The sequence below is a fragment of the Camponotus floridanus genome, unplaced genomic scaffold (genome assembly GCF_003227725.1).
Source record: "Camponotus floridanus strain SB8 unplaced genomic scaffold, Cflo_v7.5 scaffold8, whole genome shotgun sequence".
NCBI classification, from domain to species: domain Eukaryota; kingdom Metazoa; phylum Arthropoda; class Insecta; order Hymenoptera; family Formicidae; genus Camponotus; species Camponotus floridanus.
Window position 1 is genome coordinate 2,127,108 of NW_020229849.1, and position 17,603 is coordinate 2,144,710.

At 31.5% G+C, this 17,603-nt stretch overlaps 4 protein-coding genes across 6 annotated transcripts; 1 reads left to right on the forward strand and 3 right to left on the reverse strand.

Moving 5' to 3' along the window:
* Positions 1-302: 302 nt before the first annotated feature.
* LOC105258199 (ras association domain-containing protein 4) lies at positions 303-5,219 on the reverse strand. Of its 2 annotated transcripts, XM_011269327.3 has the most exons (11): positions 4,886-5,218; positions 4,350-4,444; positions 4,113-4,243; positions 3,780-3,855; positions 3,555-3,695; positions 3,283-3,456; positions 3,001-3,220; positions 2,723-2,925; positions 2,353-2,635; positions 2,033-2,252; positions 303-1,960 (listed from the first exon to the last, which is right to left on the reverse strand). In XM_011269327.3, the coding sequence occupies exons 1-11, from the start codon at positions 4,923-4,925 to the stop codon at positions 1,900-1,902; spliced, it is 1,644 nt and encodes a 547-aa protein (XP_011267629.1). In that variant the 5' UTR covers positions 4,926-5,218; the 3' UTR covers positions 303-1,899. The 2 variants fall into 2 exon arrangements, with proteins under 2 accessions (XP_011267629.1, XP_011267628.1); XM_011269326.3 differs by having other exon boundaries at positions 2,723-3,220; positions 4,886-5,219.
* Positions 5,220-5,522: 303 nt separating this feature from the next.
* On the reverse strand, positions 5,523-6,453 carry LOC105258200 (protein PET100 homolog, mitochondrial). Its single transcript, XM_011269329.3, has 2 exons — positions 6,365-6,453; positions 5,523-5,900 (listed from the first exon to the last, which is right to left on the reverse strand). The coding sequence occupies exon 2, from the start codon at positions 5,887-5,889 to the stop codon at positions 5,650-5,652; it is 240 nt and encodes a 79-aa protein (XP_011267631.1). The 5' UTR covers positions 5,890-5,900; positions 6,365-6,453; the 3' UTR covers positions 5,523-5,649.
* A 708-nt stretch (positions 6,454-7,161) lies between these two features.
* LOC105258201 (serine-rich adhesin for platelets) lies at positions 7,162-14,909 on the forward strand. Of its 2 annotated transcripts, none has more exons than XM_011269330.3 (10): positions 7,162-7,326; positions 7,936-8,106; positions 8,247-8,380; positions 8,595-8,730; positions 8,807-9,010; positions 9,089-9,297; positions 9,456-9,760; positions 9,859-14,534; positions 14,621-14,673; positions 14,762-14,909. In XM_011269330.3, the coding sequence occupies exons 1-10, from the start codon at positions 7,284-7,286 to the stop codon at positions 14,861-14,863; spliced, it is 6,033 nt and encodes a 2,010-aa protein (XP_011267632.1). In that variant the 5' UTR covers positions 7,162-7,283; the 3' UTR covers positions 14,864-14,909. The 2 variants fall into 2 exon arrangements, with proteins under 2 accessions (XP_011267632.1, XP_019885231.1); XM_020029672.2 differs by having other exon boundaries at positions 8,247-8,356.
* Positions 14,910-15,604: 695 nt separating this feature from the next.
* LOC105258202 (RNA polymerase II transcriptional coactivator) lies at positions 15,605-16,898 on the reverse strand. Its single transcript, XM_011269331.3, has 4 exons — positions 16,807-16,898; positions 16,353-16,442; positions 16,076-16,277; positions 15,605-15,974 (listed from the first exon to the last, which is right to left on the reverse strand). Exons 2-4 carry the CDS (start codon positions 16,401-16,403, stop codon positions 15,892-15,894), a joined length of 336 nt encoding a protein of 111 aa, XP_011267633.1. The 5' UTR covers positions 16,404-16,442; positions 16,807-16,898; the 3' UTR covers positions 15,605-15,891.
* Positions 16,899-17,603: the final 705 nt, after the last annotated feature.

Consider the following 17,603-nt stretch of genomic DNA (forward strand, 5'->3'; position numbering starts at 1 on the left):
ATTGATCTACTTTACTCTACGTACACTTTAAAGATAAATAAATACATTCTGTCCAATCTCACATTTACGCCTCGATATTTTTGTTCCTTCCTCATCAACATATTTAATGACTCTTATCAGTACAGATGGGATTTATCAGGAGATAGGTAAACAGGTAATTTCTCACTTGAGAATTATCGATCATTCGTGGGTAATTATAATAATTGGTATATTAATTATAATGCCTATAAACATAGATCTGTTCATAAACCACTTTAATAGTTTTTTTTGTTTCAGATCGAAAAAGCAGAAAAATATACATATAAAAGAACAACTATACTATTTTATTATTCTGTCAACGATGATACATGGTTCATTCCTCAATTTTTTCATAATTTGTTTTTTTTTTATAATATTTAATGTTCAGATATATATTTTCAGTTTTATACTTAATTTTTTCAGCGCAAAATACTTAATGTGTCATGATCCAGTATATATCTTCATCTATAATTTGCGCACAGAAAAATATATGTCTATTCATATATATCTCTATTCATTTATTAGGAGTAGAAAATCGATGCGCGCAAATTGAGGAACTTATTCTAGCAATCATATCATCTGTTCTGTTATATGATATACGTAAGGATTACATTTTTTTTCTTACTGCTAGCAAAAACTGTTTACAATCTAGGAGATTATTATATTCTTTAGACACATATTTTTGTAGAGATACACTTTAAATGTGTGTATTATTAATATTTATATATATTTACGCGTGGCCCGTAATTTATTATTTATTGTTCTAAACCGACAAATTGAGAGAGCGTATACAACATATTTTATAATGTACGTAAATGTGGTTCAGTATGTAACGCTCTTTTGGCCGCTAGTTGAAAATGGGATGGATGCAATCGATATCGGTGACTAAGCGTGAAACATGACTAGCTTGATACGGCGATTTTCATGGATCCGCACGACGCGTTACAATTATTATGACGATTAATTGCTGTACATGACATTTTGCTTTGCGCCCTGCAATTTGTTTTGCACAACAATAGTCTCGGATTGCGATATCAGAGTATCTGGCAGTAATCGCGTGTCCGGCTAAATATATAATACGTGTACGTCCACTTATATCTGGGCCACGCAACGAAATTGTAAAGGATAAAAGACTTTCAATTCTTAACAGTTATCATTGACTTTTATTCCGATGATAATAATTTCTCGTTTCGATGTTTTAATAAATGGATATTTTCTAAATACCGATAGAAAAATATGTTTTCATTGTTTTTTTTCACTCCACCGGGATATCGGAATGCTATGAAAGATTGCTACAAAACGCAATGTTTTTTTATCGTGACGAATACAAATTTTGCATGATTAACACTTGCGCTAAATAGAAACATCGAATGTAGTTCTTTATTATTATATATTTTTTTATAAGCAATAACTACTCTTTATTCTAACATTTGCATTGCTAATTATTTCATCTATATAAGATGAATTAAAAGTATTCCTGCAGGCTTCATTTTATTTAAAAGAAGCTATATTGAGACTGTAGGAATAACACTTCACATTTTCCACATGATATTATTTTCGATTTGATAAATGAAAATTTAATATAGAATTACTAGAGATTCCACCTCCTTGTCAATTACAATACACTACTTAGAATAGCATTTTCATATATAAAATGACTTTAGATAAATGCAATAGAGACTCAAAAAAATTTCAAAAAAAATGCAACAACAAATTATTAAACTACTAATAAAGCTAAAATGCCATAAATTGTGTCATGTTGTTGGAATTATATATTGCACGATATGAATGATAAATCCTTGGCATAAATATTATTTTATAAAGAAATTTCTTAAGCATTTATATAAAAACAATTGCATACCTGGTTTTTTATCATTCTATCTATAATCGGACTTTTAGCTCTTCCATTCTTTGCTTTATTCTTCTCCGCATCTCTTTGTATCTGAAATATTGAATTTATATAATACAGCAAGTTTTATATAGTCATAAATGGTTGTCTATAATATGTACCCACTTCTCTTTCAGAAGGAGAATCTGACGTTCCTCTTCGTAATGATAACGTTGCAGTATACCGTGGCATTCTGCTAAAGATAAATTAAGAAATTGTGCAACATCGGAACTGATTTCAGGTGTGGATAACTTGTCAACCAGGAAGAGTCGTGCAACGTTCTCGTGTGGACCGAGGACTACCCTGACTTCTAAAGGATATTCGTCATCTTTCAATCTTCTTTGTTCTAAGAATAACAATACAAATCACGCATAGCGAAAGAAAATATATAATCGCGTGTATAAATCCATTTCAATTCTCCCACAAAATCACGCAGTTTTTCTTACCGCCATTGTCGCGCACTACGAATAACGCAAAGTTATCGGATTTGGCGTCGACTTTGTACTTGTCCAGCATAAGATTGATGACTTCTTGGGTGTTCACTAGACTCGTCACCCAGACGGACATTTGCGAACCGTGAGGTGGTGTGAAGAAGCTGGTTTCCCGATTATAAAAATGGCCGTTGATCGAGCAACGACGTCGTAATCGATTACGCGATTGACGTCTACCGCCCGGACGTCGTCTAATTGCGGTAGAACCTTGCTTACGGCGCAAAACGACACCGTCCAGCTGTAATCATAATGATAAATTAATGTATATATACTTAAAAAAAAAGAGAGGAAGACCTATACAATGAATTATTTAGCGATGCGGTACCTCTAATCCGCTATCCGTAGACATAGTCATATTATCGTCCTCTCGAAACTGCAAGGAATTCACCGAATCCGTGTCGCTATCAGTTCTGTGTCTCTGAAGACAATCAGGGCCGGATAATGATCGATTCAAACCTTTTTCGATCCAGCTGTCATCGGTACTGATCGACTTATTACCAGAATTCTTCTCCAAGTTGTCGAAGTATTCTACTCTTCGAAGCGTACCGTTTCGATTAGAGGTTCCTAAATTACAGACAGGTGTGTCTGTACTAGATGAACTACCTATGCTGTGCGTTGGTGTGCTATTTATGCTGCTATCCTCTCGGCTAGCAGTTTGATGATTAGGACTGCTTGTGTCCGAGTTTTCGCGAGAGTCCGATCGATCAAGACTCGACTGAGACGAAAGTGGTGGCGTATCCACGCTGGACTGCGAACTTATCGACGGGAGATTCTCAGGCATCGTCTGATACAATTTATTACCATCCTCGACCTTTCGTTCAACCTACAATTACGACATTTACACTTGTGTTTTGTAAAACAAACAATAAGCATTAAAAGACAAACCTGTAGAAGCTCATCTAACTCATCCCATTCCATATTCTTGACATCAAGCTTCATGGGCAAAGTGAGACTCTTTAAATGATCAGGAGATGTTGGAATAGATTTTGTATTATTTTCTGTATTACTATCTGATGTATCTTTAGATAGCTCATCTACTTTATCTTCATCTTCAATATCCTATTTAAAACAATTAAAAATAATAAACAGATCATATCAGTGTTATGTGTATCAAACTCTGAGAGGAATAATACAATAATACAAAACAAATGACAAACCTCAGAAACGCTATGCCTGCATGAATTTCTATTTCGTGCAGTAACTACTGTGCGTTGATCATCATCTTCTTTCAGATGAATCACACCACGAACTCCCCAATAAATTCTTAATGCACCTTCTAGTATCAATCTTCCATTGACCTATTTTTAATTATTATTTATTTAAACATTTAGAGTTTTATATTAATAAGAATATAATACAATTGATTTAGGATATCTTTTTACCTCACGGCTTCGAATTCCACCACTTTTACCTTCATAATACTGATTAAAAACTTTCAGCTTGGATTCTAAGTGTGATCTAAAACAAATACATATCTTTAAAAAATTACTTAAATTAGTAAATATTTATCCTTTTCAAAGAAAAATATGTATTACATATGTTTGCATAAGATTTTATTTTAAATGTAAATTTTTAAATTTCTACCTAGATTTATAGTAATCTAGTAATAAATCATATAAAATTATACAAATTAAATTAGTTAATTAAAATTTTCAATGCGAATAATCAAATTTTTTTCCATTATATTATTTATATAAATCTCTAAGTATATTCACCTTGGTAATGATGGTCGACTTTCTTTTTTCCCAAAACTTGTATGTGATTCTACTCTTGTGCCATGACCAAACAATTGAGGTCCAAAAAGTGCACCATAACAAGGAACATGGCAATAAGGTACACCTTTATGCTATATAATATAATAATATAAATTATTATATGTCATATAATCTATATATATGTTACTGTATTTTTTAATCTATAATTTATAAAACAAGTAAATTTGTTTGCTTTACTTCTGCATGTTGCCCAGGATTCAACCGCTTTCCACATTCCTCGCATCGTAAACATTCTGGATGCCAATCATATCCCAAAGACTGTTTACGTTCAGCTAAAGATTAACACATATCTGAACCATATCTAAACTTAAATTATTTCTCAAAGATAAATGAGATGAATTAAGTATATTTCTTGTTTTTTTAAGTCTAATTCTTGTAAAATGTATGTTTATTCAAAAATGACAATTCCAGATATTATAAATAATTAAAATAATACAATACAGCTGTATGGCCGTTTAAATTTTTATAAATTCAATTTTGTTCTTTGTTTTTAAGCCGTTTTTATAAGGGAACTTATATATATGTGCAGGCAGGAAATATATATGTACAGAAAGGAACTTATATATATGTACTTATATATATTTACAGACTTTTTTAAAGATACAAACAATGTCTCGTAGCGAAATAAATCGACGGCTCCGTCAAACTACTAATAGCGTGATACTTGTCAAAATGAACATCGCCGTCAACGAATGTAAATTGCAAAAACTCACCAAAATAAACGGGTTTTCCGCATTTGTGACACTTCCACATGATGATGGATACACGATACGCAGTGGAGAATAACAATGGGTGTATTCTTGTCAAAGCCTCGAACGGCTTCAAACCATTTTGTTTATATTAACGGAGCTCTCGTCGAAAATGACATGCGGGTTAATTACAGATGTTACTAGTATGGTAACTCGATGGTAATTTTATTGTAGAGAAGACTGGGAGCTGGGAGTGCCATGTCATTTACAATTATCTGCATACAATACGCCATCTATATTTACTCTTGCTTTTTAAAACTTTCTAATGATTTCGTAAATTCACACTTGATGGTAAAACATATTTATTGAAAAAATAATCAATAGACAAGTTTTTCGAAGAATCACAAGCGAAATTAAATAACTTTTCTTTTTCAGGAGAAACAATTAATATACATATATTTCCAAATATATATCTAAAAAATTTTTATATAATTAAAAGATTTTTATTTTTTAACACACATTACAAACTATTGTGAAAGAAATGATAAATTTTAACATTTTCGAAAAAATATTTAAAAAAAAGTTTGAAGATGATTAACATAGATTCCCAAATGTTAATCTTTACACACACATTCCTTTTTTAAATACCAAGAAAAAGATATCAAGATCAAAAATTGCTAACTTTTATATCTTATTATTATATAACAATATTAAGGTATTCTCTTCTATACAAAATAAATGATATTAGATAATTAAAAACATTACAATACAATAATATATATATTTCCTCATGTGCTTGTATATTGTCTTTCCAGCTTGTCCAAACGTTGCTTTTCAATTTTAGCATTAAACTCGCGAATCAAATTGTTCATTTCCTCAACTGCTTCTTCATTTTCGGGTGGATAGTATTCTTGTCTAGTCTTCATCACATATTTCTCATAAAAAACTGGATGATTGACAAAGTGAAATATTCCCACAGGGAATGATATATATAAAGCCATCCTAAATATCTCTAACATCCAACCCATTTTTCAAGTATCTATGAAACAAGATATATTATGATTAGCTTTGACATTTATTTAATCTGTATTTTGCAGTTTAAAATGGATTAAATTATTTGATTATTGTTAACATAATAATTATTAATATAATCAAATTTAGCCAATAATTATATGTATATCCTCCTCAACTCAATTATAACATTTTTTAAATTTAAACTTTCCTTAATTATAAAGTAGAATGGCAAGAGATTTTACATTAAATCAATTTGCTGATAGTTTTGTCAATTTCTTTTTTTTTCTTTACATATTGATTTTAAAATTGTAGAAAGTTATATAAAAATTGATTGGAAGTAGAAATTCTATTTATATTTATTTACAATCAATAGAAAAAAATATTGATGGAATTTTACTTGCAATAATAAATTAAAAACATGACAACAAAATATGAGGAAGTACAATCATAATCTATATAAATAGCATTACAAAAATTACGACAATGTACCTTAAAACAGACGTTAAGAAAAAAAAATTGCACATTAAGAGAAACACTTGACAGAAATGATTTAGGTTAATTTCTGATATATTCTCCGGTTTTTGTATATATATGGAAATTTCATTATTAGAAATTACATAAGTAAGGAAACCACATAACATTTATTGTACGACAAGCTTGTCAGATGTGTCGTTAAATAGGGAATTTGCAAAAGTTCTTTGTGATAACAGATAGCGCTTTTGAATGGTCGGGTTTGAGGTAATTTACTAGACGTCGTTCTTAAGAAGAATGGCTGTGATTGGTCAAATTACCTCAAACTCGACCATTCAAAAACGCCAAGAGAGAACCACTCTGTTTCAAGGTATGGATTTCCATCTATAATTTTAGTCTTTCGTGGTAATTCGCGGATGCCAATTGTAAAATGGCGATGTGTTGGTAGAAGAAAATTCGAATATAACCGCGAAATATAAGTTTAAAAAACAGGTTTTTTTTCTCGAATTTTAATCATCGTCAATCTTTTTTACATTTGCATTCAATCCCATACTTGTGCGATAGAACTTGATAAATCTTCAATGTGAACACGATGAGAAAAAAACAAGGGATGTGAAATTTACAAAAATATATATATATAATTAATAAGCAAGAGTTAATTGTGAGATAACACCACGATACAACAATAATTCCAGCAACGCACAGATTTAGATTAAAGCGAAAGAAGTATCTCTTGTCAAAATCGTTCGAAATAATTTCGAGAAAACCGAAACTACACCGTTGGTAGCAATGCATTACAAATGTTTGCTGTTTGCCATTTATTGCCCACTGTCTTGAGACGTAATAGACGCGTTCGAAACATCATCTGTCTCGAGCTACGATCACCAAGTATTTCGATGTGGTTTTGCTCATAATTACGAAATACTTTAAAGCAATTATGGAAACACTATTGCCGTCTGAAATAGCTCGATTAGTTCTCGGTAAGTTTGCTTTCTCGTAATTAAAAAATGGAAACTTGTAACCTTTTTTTCGCGGGAACGCCATAATCGTTCTACAAAGCTTTGTTGCAAAGCTTTGTAATTTCTTTGTCATTTATATCTATATGTGTGTCGCACAATTAATGATTAATATGACTATTTTATATATTTTAAAAGAATATATTTTTTTTATAGAAGTAGATAAATTTTTGTACATGTATATCTCTCTCTGATGTGAAAGCGAGCTGCAATAAAATATGTTTTATTTTAATATAACACATTGCTATAATTCTATTGAGTATAAATTATATAATTATGTAAAAAAGGACTTTATTTCATAGTGAATCAATGAGTATGTTTCTTTGGATTTATTTGTTTCAGTTACATTTCCCAGATATTTCTTTCCTAAATATTTCTTTATCTCAAAGTTTCGAATAGAAAAAGATGAAACAAAATATAGGAAATGTGAAATTAAAGAAAACTTCTCTTGTTATTTATATATTTTACAGATATTTTTATACATTGAATTTTGTATTTCTCCTCTTTTACTTGATAATATCATGTGATACAATTGAATTAAAAATTAATTTATGTTGTATTTTCTGCATCTAGGTTATTTGGAAGATCAAAAATGTACTGAAGCAGCCAAGTTATTTTTAGAAACATCTCCACATTTACAAGAATGTCGTACAGTACTTTCTTGTGGAAGGAGGTTTAACACTAGAGTTAATGGTTTAACATTGATGGATATTGTTGAAAAGTTTTCTGCCATTAGTGCCATGAGTAAGTTTCTATTAATTATTTATTTTCATTTGTATTAAAATAGCAATAAAAAGTAAACAAATTTAGTTAGACAATCTAAATTACACAGACAATATGTAGATATTAATTTGATCTGAACATATATGTGCTACTTATTACAGTTCAAGAACGCTTGAATAAAGCCACAGATTGTGAGCAGTTAAAACATTGTGGAGATCTGATAGAGCAGCTCAAGTTTCTTGTAGAAGAGCCACGTGGCCAACGATTTGTTGTAAATATAAATGTACCTTCACAGGTAACTTATTATTATTGAATTTGAATATCTGCCGAATATTCTGGATGTAGTTTTTTGCATTTAATATAAATTAGATACTAGATTCAACCTTAATTAATTATGCTAGAGAAAAATTACGTATAAAAATTATCATTGTGAATATAATTTGTAATCAAACATAGATTAAGAAAAATATTTATCTAATTAAATTATGCAAAATATTATTTTTCAATAGAGCAACACGCAAACATCAAATGGTTTACCCATTACTGCAAACAATATACGTAAAAGGCATAATAGCGAACGGATTAAACGTATTATTAAATCCCAGTCAAATCCAGTACAACAATCCGATGTCATAACAAATCCACGTATGGTTATTTCTTTTTTATTTATTTATAATGTAAATATGTAACATAAAACATTGAATACATTGTTTTGATATAGCAAGTTGCCACAATATCGACACAACTCCTTTAGAGAGCTTGCCTGGGAATATTGATTTATTAAAGCAGGCGGAATGCAGTAATATTCATATAATCGAGAAAAACGATGATAATATCGCACAGGAATCTCACAGACAATGTAACAATAAAAACATAAATAACACTATTGTACATAATAGAAACAATAATATTCGTATAAGTTCAGGTAATTATAACACAGTATTATGTAAATCGATAAATAGACGGAGCCGATTTATTTTCGTTTATTTTTTTTTCTTATAAGATGATATGTCGAGTATACGAAGTTGCGAAATGGGTGATATTGATGAAAAAAAAAAGGGAGAGAGTGCTAATGTAATACCTGAACGGTATACTACAGCTACAAGTACAGAGGAATTGTTAAGTTTTTCCAGTACAGAAGTCCAAACTATTCCTTATGAGATACCCGAATCAGAATCTGAATCTAATGACGAACCTATTGAAAATCTCAGTGTAAGTCTTTAAATGATATTAATTTTTATTATTTATATGTTATGCTTTTAATCCACACATGAATGTCGCAAAAGAAAAATTTACGTTCTAAATCACACACATATACATAAAGATATGGAAGCACATTATGTTATTAAATCTGTTCATGTACATTTCAGATATTAACAAAAGAAATATTGAATCGTACAGAATTACAAGAATGTATTGCGGAGAATATCAACAAAGCAATCATTCCTACAGATTTATCTTTCAAGGATGAAAACTTGAACGAATCGATAGTCGGTGAGGGAAACACTTCAATTATGTCTGAATTAAATAGTGCTATTAAATCGATTGTTGAAGCAACAGAATCTGATCCTGTATTTGAAAAATTTCTCACTGAAATCATTGGACCACACACTGAGACTGATACAAGTCCAGAGGACGATGGTGAAGGAAAGCTAAGCCCAAGATCTCTTAATGAGTATGTATATACATTTTATTCTCGTTTTCTAAATATATTTATATATTTATTAAAAAATTATGAAATTATTTATTCTTGAAATATTTTAACATTTGTAGAGTGCAAGAGAAACAAGCCGAAGTAGCATTAGACAACATTAGTTCACCAGAACCAATGATAGTGGATACTAGAATATCTGCAGAGACTAATATAGTAGATGTGCCTTTGAAACATAGACTTCGCAGTTCTTCTAGACAGCAATATAACAGAATTGAGGATGAAGGTGATAAAGTAAGAGATCAAGAGAAGGAACAGAGCGCCTTGGAAGATCAAAATGCAGCTGCAGTGTTAAGTATTATAAATATTATCAATAAAACATCTGACGAAGATAAAAGGAATCCTGATAATGTGAAAGAACCGAGTGATAACAATGGACAAAAAATGCAAACAATGTCTGCAGTAAGTAGAAACGATGCGGTTCTAAAGCATCCTTTAGCTTCAGTAGATGTTCAGAAAACGAATAATATTATAATACCCGCGAATAATAATGTACAATCTAAAATTAAAAAATCTACAGTAAAACGTCCAAGATCAACAACGAAACATAAACACGAGCAAACAACAATCAGCAACAATCAATTTATAACGGAACACGAGATTATGACGATGCCAACATTGATAGTATGCTCGAAAGACGAGGTAGATAATCTTCTGATAAGTCGCTCGTCCATTAAATCGACTCCCACCTCGCGTTTTCTTCCGATTGCTCCGAAGGATCCAAATAGAATTGAGAAACCCATGGAAACTCTATATCTGAAGACAGTAAACGTAGCTCAGCAAGTACCAATCAAAACTCTACCGACCGTGGTAGAAGAATCAGATAATTCTGCAAATCAATCAGGAGTATTCCAGTCAACCAAAAAAAATAATAAAGCAAACAAACGATCGAAAATCATACACGAAACTGATGGGACAGTTCCTATCGACGCTAATCAACAGGTATTAGAACATCCGATAGAATTGGCGCAAATTAATAAGATCGGTAGTGAGTCAATAACGCTTTATGGCAACGAAGCCAACGCGAAAACATTATTGGATGGCGCCAATTTGCCTACGATCAATCTGGAGGAACATATCAGCCTATCGGAGAGTGGACTTTCTCCATATTTAAAGTTCAGTTGTAGCAAAACAAGTCAGAGTCACAATCTCTCGGACATCGATATAGCACCCATAGAGAAGCCAGCGAGTAATAGAACCAACGTCGAGCAACACTTGCCTAAAAGCACCGATATTATTACTAAACGCACACCAAAGTCTTTGTTACAAAGTAGGTCTAAGAATCATAGATTAAGCTTATCCACGCCGCGTAAACGAAGTGGTCACGTAAGAGCGCTTGATTTTAGCACACCTATGAAAGCGACGGGTTCTAATAGAAAAGCAAACGGGGAAGGAAACGTTCAGCTTTCGTCTGCGTCGACGAAGCGTTTGAAATCCGTTTGCAGGACTTCGTTATTTAGATCGCCATCGCTCTCCCATACTTCGCAAAAGCAGAAGAGTCCAATGAAAGTCTGTCAATCTTCTTATAGGATTCCTATAGCTACTAGAAGTCCCGCGCCCAAACTTATGGGTGGTTGGGACAAGTGTAACGGTGTTGGTGTCATCATAGGCGAAGTATCCCCTCACGGGAGCACCAGCGCATCTTGCTCGTCCTTTGAGGATAGAACTGTTCAGCACAAGCCCTCTAAAGCGCCAATAGAAAGTTGGGATGCTGATTTACGTAAAAGTGTACAATTGAATAAGAAGGACGAGACTGGCGTTCAAACAACCGCGAAGAGAAGACGAGATTCCATCGATAAAGACGATGCGATACGTAAAAGGACTAAGTATAAATCACGATCGCCGAAGGGTAAAAACAGGCGGAAAATCCACAATAAACTGGAGGTAAACGAAAAATGTAATCGTGACATCGAAGATATCGATGAACAAGAAGAGGAAAATCTTCAAGAAAATGTAAAAAATACAGTAACGGAAAAGACGCTTCGTGCTGCCGCAGTAATACAACCGCGAAATAACGAGAAGGAAAATGTAACAAAAGTTGTTATTAGCGCCGCAGATTCCATGACGAATAAGTCCGACAAAATTTCTCGACCGGCCGAAACATCGACAAGAGTGGATTCTAGTACAAACGTGTCCAATAGCAATACGGTAAGTGAGACGAAACCAGTGAAAAAGTACGCACAACTGAAGACGATAACAACTAATTTAAGAAAGTCCGATAATGAAAATGAAAAGAGCGCTCAAAATTATTCGCAGATATCCGAAATGTCGAAAATTTTGTCTGCAGACAGTACGCAACACATCTTGCAGATGCCGCATGATATGATTAATTTGGAGACACCTAGAAAATTCGACAATATATCCGGTCCTCCACCGACACCGAGAGTGCTGAGTCCTAATAGCATTACGCCGTTCATCAAGATCAGCGAAGATTCTACTAAAGTACGTAGCAGTTTCATCACCACACCGGAATTTCCAATAACTCCGGGCGTAGCTATAACTCCGAAAGAGGAGACGACCAGAGATATGATAAAAAGAGGAGAGTACAATTCTTCGTATTACAAACCCTCCTCCGAGCAAACTCAACAAAATTCCGATTTATCGAAATCTAAAAATACACAAGAATCACCCATTATATCTTCATCGCACATATCGTTACATTCAATGCATAATAGTCTCACTTCTGGTAATACTTATCAGACGTGTTCTACCTCTAAACTGGAAATAACGCAATTCGAAGTAATCAAAGAGAATTTGCCGAGAGAGGAGGCTATCAAGGAGCTGAAAATTGCATCGGGCACAGCAGAACTCGACAATCCGGTTCTCATAGATCACCATATATATAAAGCCATAAATGAATATCGTGAAACAATAATCGATAATTATGTCGATGATAATTATGTCGTCGATTCTCACAATGATTCTGTAAAGAATAACAATTTCTCGTCATCTGATACTTCATCATCGTCATCCTCAACGTCATCGTCGTCTTCGTCTTCATCGTCGTCATCCACTAGTTCGAACACAGATGCATCGGCGATGTGTTCGCCGAACGACAAATGTGACAAAACGTCAAATAAAATCAACACAGATACCAGTAGCAACTCCGCGGAGAAGGGCATTAATGTACCGAAAGATGCAAATCACGCATCGGCGAATGTATCGGATGATGTAACGTGTAAAAGATCGGATAATGTTCTATTCGAATCGGAGTCTTCGCCGAAGAAGGTGTTCGCGATTGCGAAAACTGACGATCAGATAGAGGCCACGTTGAAGGAAACTCCCGCCAAGGATGAGACTCTTTTAAATGAGGCCGATATTTCGGAAACGCCCAGCAGCTCCAAAAGCGGAGTGGAATCTTTGACTAACTTGTCGACAAAAATATCGGCGATTATGACGGAAGACGAAAAACTGTCAAAATCCAACAATTTCAACAAGCCAAAGAATAGCAATAAAATCCAGATTTTAAACAAACTGAGATCAAAACCAAAGATAATAAACGTACAATATATTCAGCTAGAACGTGACGAGAACAAATCGGACAAATACCGATTCAAGCATGAACAAGACGTGCCTACAAATGATAAACTCATGCACAGACAACAACTAGAGGAAAAACGACAACGCATGATCGCAAAAATTAAAGATAATCCAAAATTGACTCTTGCTAATAGAACGAAGCATATATATAAGCGCATTTTAAGCTCTTCCAACAGTCTAAAAAAGAATACTCAATTTGGTAGAGGACAACGAGGTATACGATCGACAGTAAAATATTCTCATAACGTTAACGAAAATATTAATAAAGACTCAAAATCTCCGGATAATCTACAAGAAAATTCGACAATAAATACGCAACAAAAACACTTGCCATCAACACGGAATCGAGATGTCGTGAATAAATGTTGCGATAATGAAGAAGAGATAAAGAACCGAGTTGTCGCGAAAAATACAGATCCTGGTATAACGAATTATCAGACTAACAATAATGAATTATTCAATAATGATACGACAAAATCACATGGAGATAATATTGGTGATACGACGTTACTTGAAAAATTAATTGAAAATTATGATAAAAAAGAACCCACACAATTACATAAAACTTTTTCATCGAAAGATTCGAATAGAGGAGCAAATGTCGAGAGTCCCAAACAGGAATTATCAACCGTTCTTCAATGTCTGCAATTAGTGCCGGCGTGCAAAAATGAACATAATGATGAAAATCAAACTGGAAGGCAACATGAAGAACTGAATGAATTTGAAAATCGAGCTAATAATGAATCACAGGCAATCGATATTCATAATTATAAAGCCGAGTATCACTTTGTATACGACGACAGTATGCCAATGAGAAAAAGAAGAAGAAGATATAGTAACCATGAATTACAGATCGAGATCAATTATGCCGATCTTTCGGATCCAAATGCCGGATCTGAATGCATTAAAGTAATGAAAGTCACAGAGTTTGAGGAAATATTTAATCTACCGCCAAAGTCTAAGAAACGGACAGTAAATAAAAAATCATCTGTCAAGAATATAAAGGTTTGTAAGACAGTAAAAGATGCATTCATTTTAAAAGATAATGCTGCAAAACCTTTGGCCACGTCATCCCCTGTAGAAGAATTATCAAAAGGTAAAGTGAAAAAAACGATTATCAAGACTGCCGCGGCAAATAGAAATGATAATGATACGCAATCTGATGTAAAGAGAAAACAGCAAAAACATCAAGAAAAAGGTAAGATTGCAAAAATATTTCGTTACATTTGCAATGAAGTAAACATAATTCTTTGCTAAAGAAATTAATATTAAATGTTTTTTCAGACATTACCAAAAGCCGAAAGAGAAAACTATCAGAAACAAAAGAAACGAAACAGGTATATATTAATTTGTAAAAATATATATACGTTTAACTGTTTGTAATACAATAACTCTATATAAATTTGAAAACAAATTTTTCTTAAGTTTGAGAAGAAGCCATGCATGACTGATCCACAAATATTACTCAATAATTTGGATGATGTTCATCTGAATGAACTCTTGTGTGTAGTTCACGGACCTGAGTAAGTGCTCTCTTTTAGTGTGTAACATGTATATAACAAGAAATAATAATTATAAATATTGTCCTTCTTTGTATGCAATATTACTATTAATTTTCTATTTTTATACAGTGTACATATGTAATATTAGAATATTTTATATTATACTGACAAAGAGTTTCTATTAGATTTAATATTTTTATAATCCTTCGATTAAAATCGTTTTTTATAATTATATGAAAATGAATATTATATTATTAATATATTGTAAAGTTAATCACATTTGTTTCTGTAATCGAAAATTTACACAAACGGCAAATATTTAAAAGCATTTGAATCATATCATTAAATGATAACGAAAATAGAAATATATAATGCATATTACTCACTACATACTACATATATTGTGATTATAGATATATTAATAGTGTAGTATTTATATAGTATGGCATATGCTCAAAACTATTATTTAAATCTTATTTCTTTAATTGATAAATTGATTTTACTTTAATTATGGTACTATGTATTAAACCTTAGCATGTTAATAATTTATTTAATATATTTAAATTAGTATGTTCTATGTGTGTATGTGTATGTATGTACATACACACATACACATACATGTATATACATATTAATAATTAAAAAAACATAAGAGAAGAGTAGATAATTTTTTCAGTCGATATGTACAACATTTAGACTCAGCCATATTTTTAAAAATGTAAATATAAAAAATGAGGAATATCAAAATAACATACAACAAACTAAATATAATTTTAGAGAATTTATGAAATGTTTTAAACTTTTGATTTACAATGTTGAAAATCTTACCAGCTATTCATCATCAGATCTGAATATAAAAAAAAATATTTATCTCTTATAAACCAATAATAAATGTTACTTTTTCTTAAACACAGGTACACTTTTTAAATAGTATTACATTTTATGTAGTTTTACTCCATTATCTATGTGTGATACTTTAAAAAATGTACAATTATTTATTTTTTGAAAAATTAATACAAAAGAAACATTTTCGAAATAAGCAAAAAAACAATTCTAACACTTATTTTTCGCAACTTTATCTACCTCTTCCACAATATCCATAAATTTTCGCCATTGTTGCATAGATAAGCATATTCCTATAAAAAAAATATCAAGATAAGAGAAATTGGATATTAATATATTTTAATGTTTTTGGTATTTTTAGAGTCTATTAATTTTGTAAAAAAAACTATATTACCTTTTTTGGTAGGTTTTAAATCACCTTCTTTGTCATAATACATTTCTCGGATATCTACATAATATTTGCCCTTGAAATCTCTCACATTCACTTGGCGATTGCTTCCCAAATCCCAAATAGTTTCCTCATTCTCCTTTTTTGCCTTTTTTGCTGGTTTGTCTTCTTGTTTATCCTCTCGTTTCTTTTTACTTGACTTTACTTCCTGCAAAAAAAAGGAATATAAATGAGCATAAAACAATTACAAATTTTTATAATAATATTTTTGAAAATAATATACCTCCTCGCTACTGTCATCGCTATCGGAAACATATTCCTTTGATTTTGGCATCTTCAGTTCAAAAGATTCAGTTCAATATAACGGCAAAATCTTAAAAAAAAAATACAAATTTATTATCGATTATTCGTTATATCTGAAAAGACTAGATTCTAAAAACATCGATTTCTATTCATTTTACACCGTTATTCAGTTTGATGATGAATAAATAAATTGATCTAAAAAAATTAATTCTTTTATAAGGAATACGAAATATTTTTGATAGATATTACGCATACAAAAGCAAAGCTAAAACCTAACCTTTACAATTGGATTTATCGTTTTCATGACAAATTAATCAATAATTTCAAGATAGCTATAAATTACAATTGCAAATGAGAACTAAATATTTTATTATTGCATATATTAATAATGTTGTAAGATTATAAATATATATAATTATGAAAAATAATATTACCAGCTTATATTTGTCGAATTCCAGATTCTTTTTATGTCAAACGGACAAATATTGCGCATGAGCAGTGCGCAGTAGACATCCTTTGCAAATCTTTAGGCTGGGTGCACAGGTTTTTATATAGACGCGTAATCATAAATATAAGGAAATTGATTGGTTCTTTTTCTTATCCATAACTCATGGACCAATTAATTTCCTTATGCTTAGGCTTATGCACCTACGCAAGTCTGTGCTTTCGACCTAACGAACGATATAAATCTCACTTTTATTTATATATTTTATATTCATATTTTCAATGAGGTTTATATCTCTCACTTCAGAGATTTTAAAAATAAAAATAAAAATAAAATAAAAATTAAAATAAAAGTTTTAGTTGTTTCACAGATTATTGTCTTGATGCTGACAAAATAGAAAAATTTGCCGACAATTCTTTATTACAATTAATTCTTGCTTCAGAGATTATATAAAAACTCAAGCCTAAACAATAAAGATATCTTATGACTTCTCATTAAGACGAGGCGTGAAAATCTATCTTCTTGATCTACAATTTATAATCTATAAATTCAATATATTTTTATTGTTTCCATCAATAACTTATTTGTGTCAAAAATTATTATTTGTAGCACTTCTGTAAGCGGTTGTACATATTTTTTGCTTGTGTTTCTTATAATTAGCTTCACACAATTATATTGATGCGTGTAAATTGTTGTTTTCTGCAATAGTTGAAATATTACCTCATTTTACGACAAATGATCATTTAATTCTAGTGTAATGCATTTTGTAAGTGATACTGTAAATTA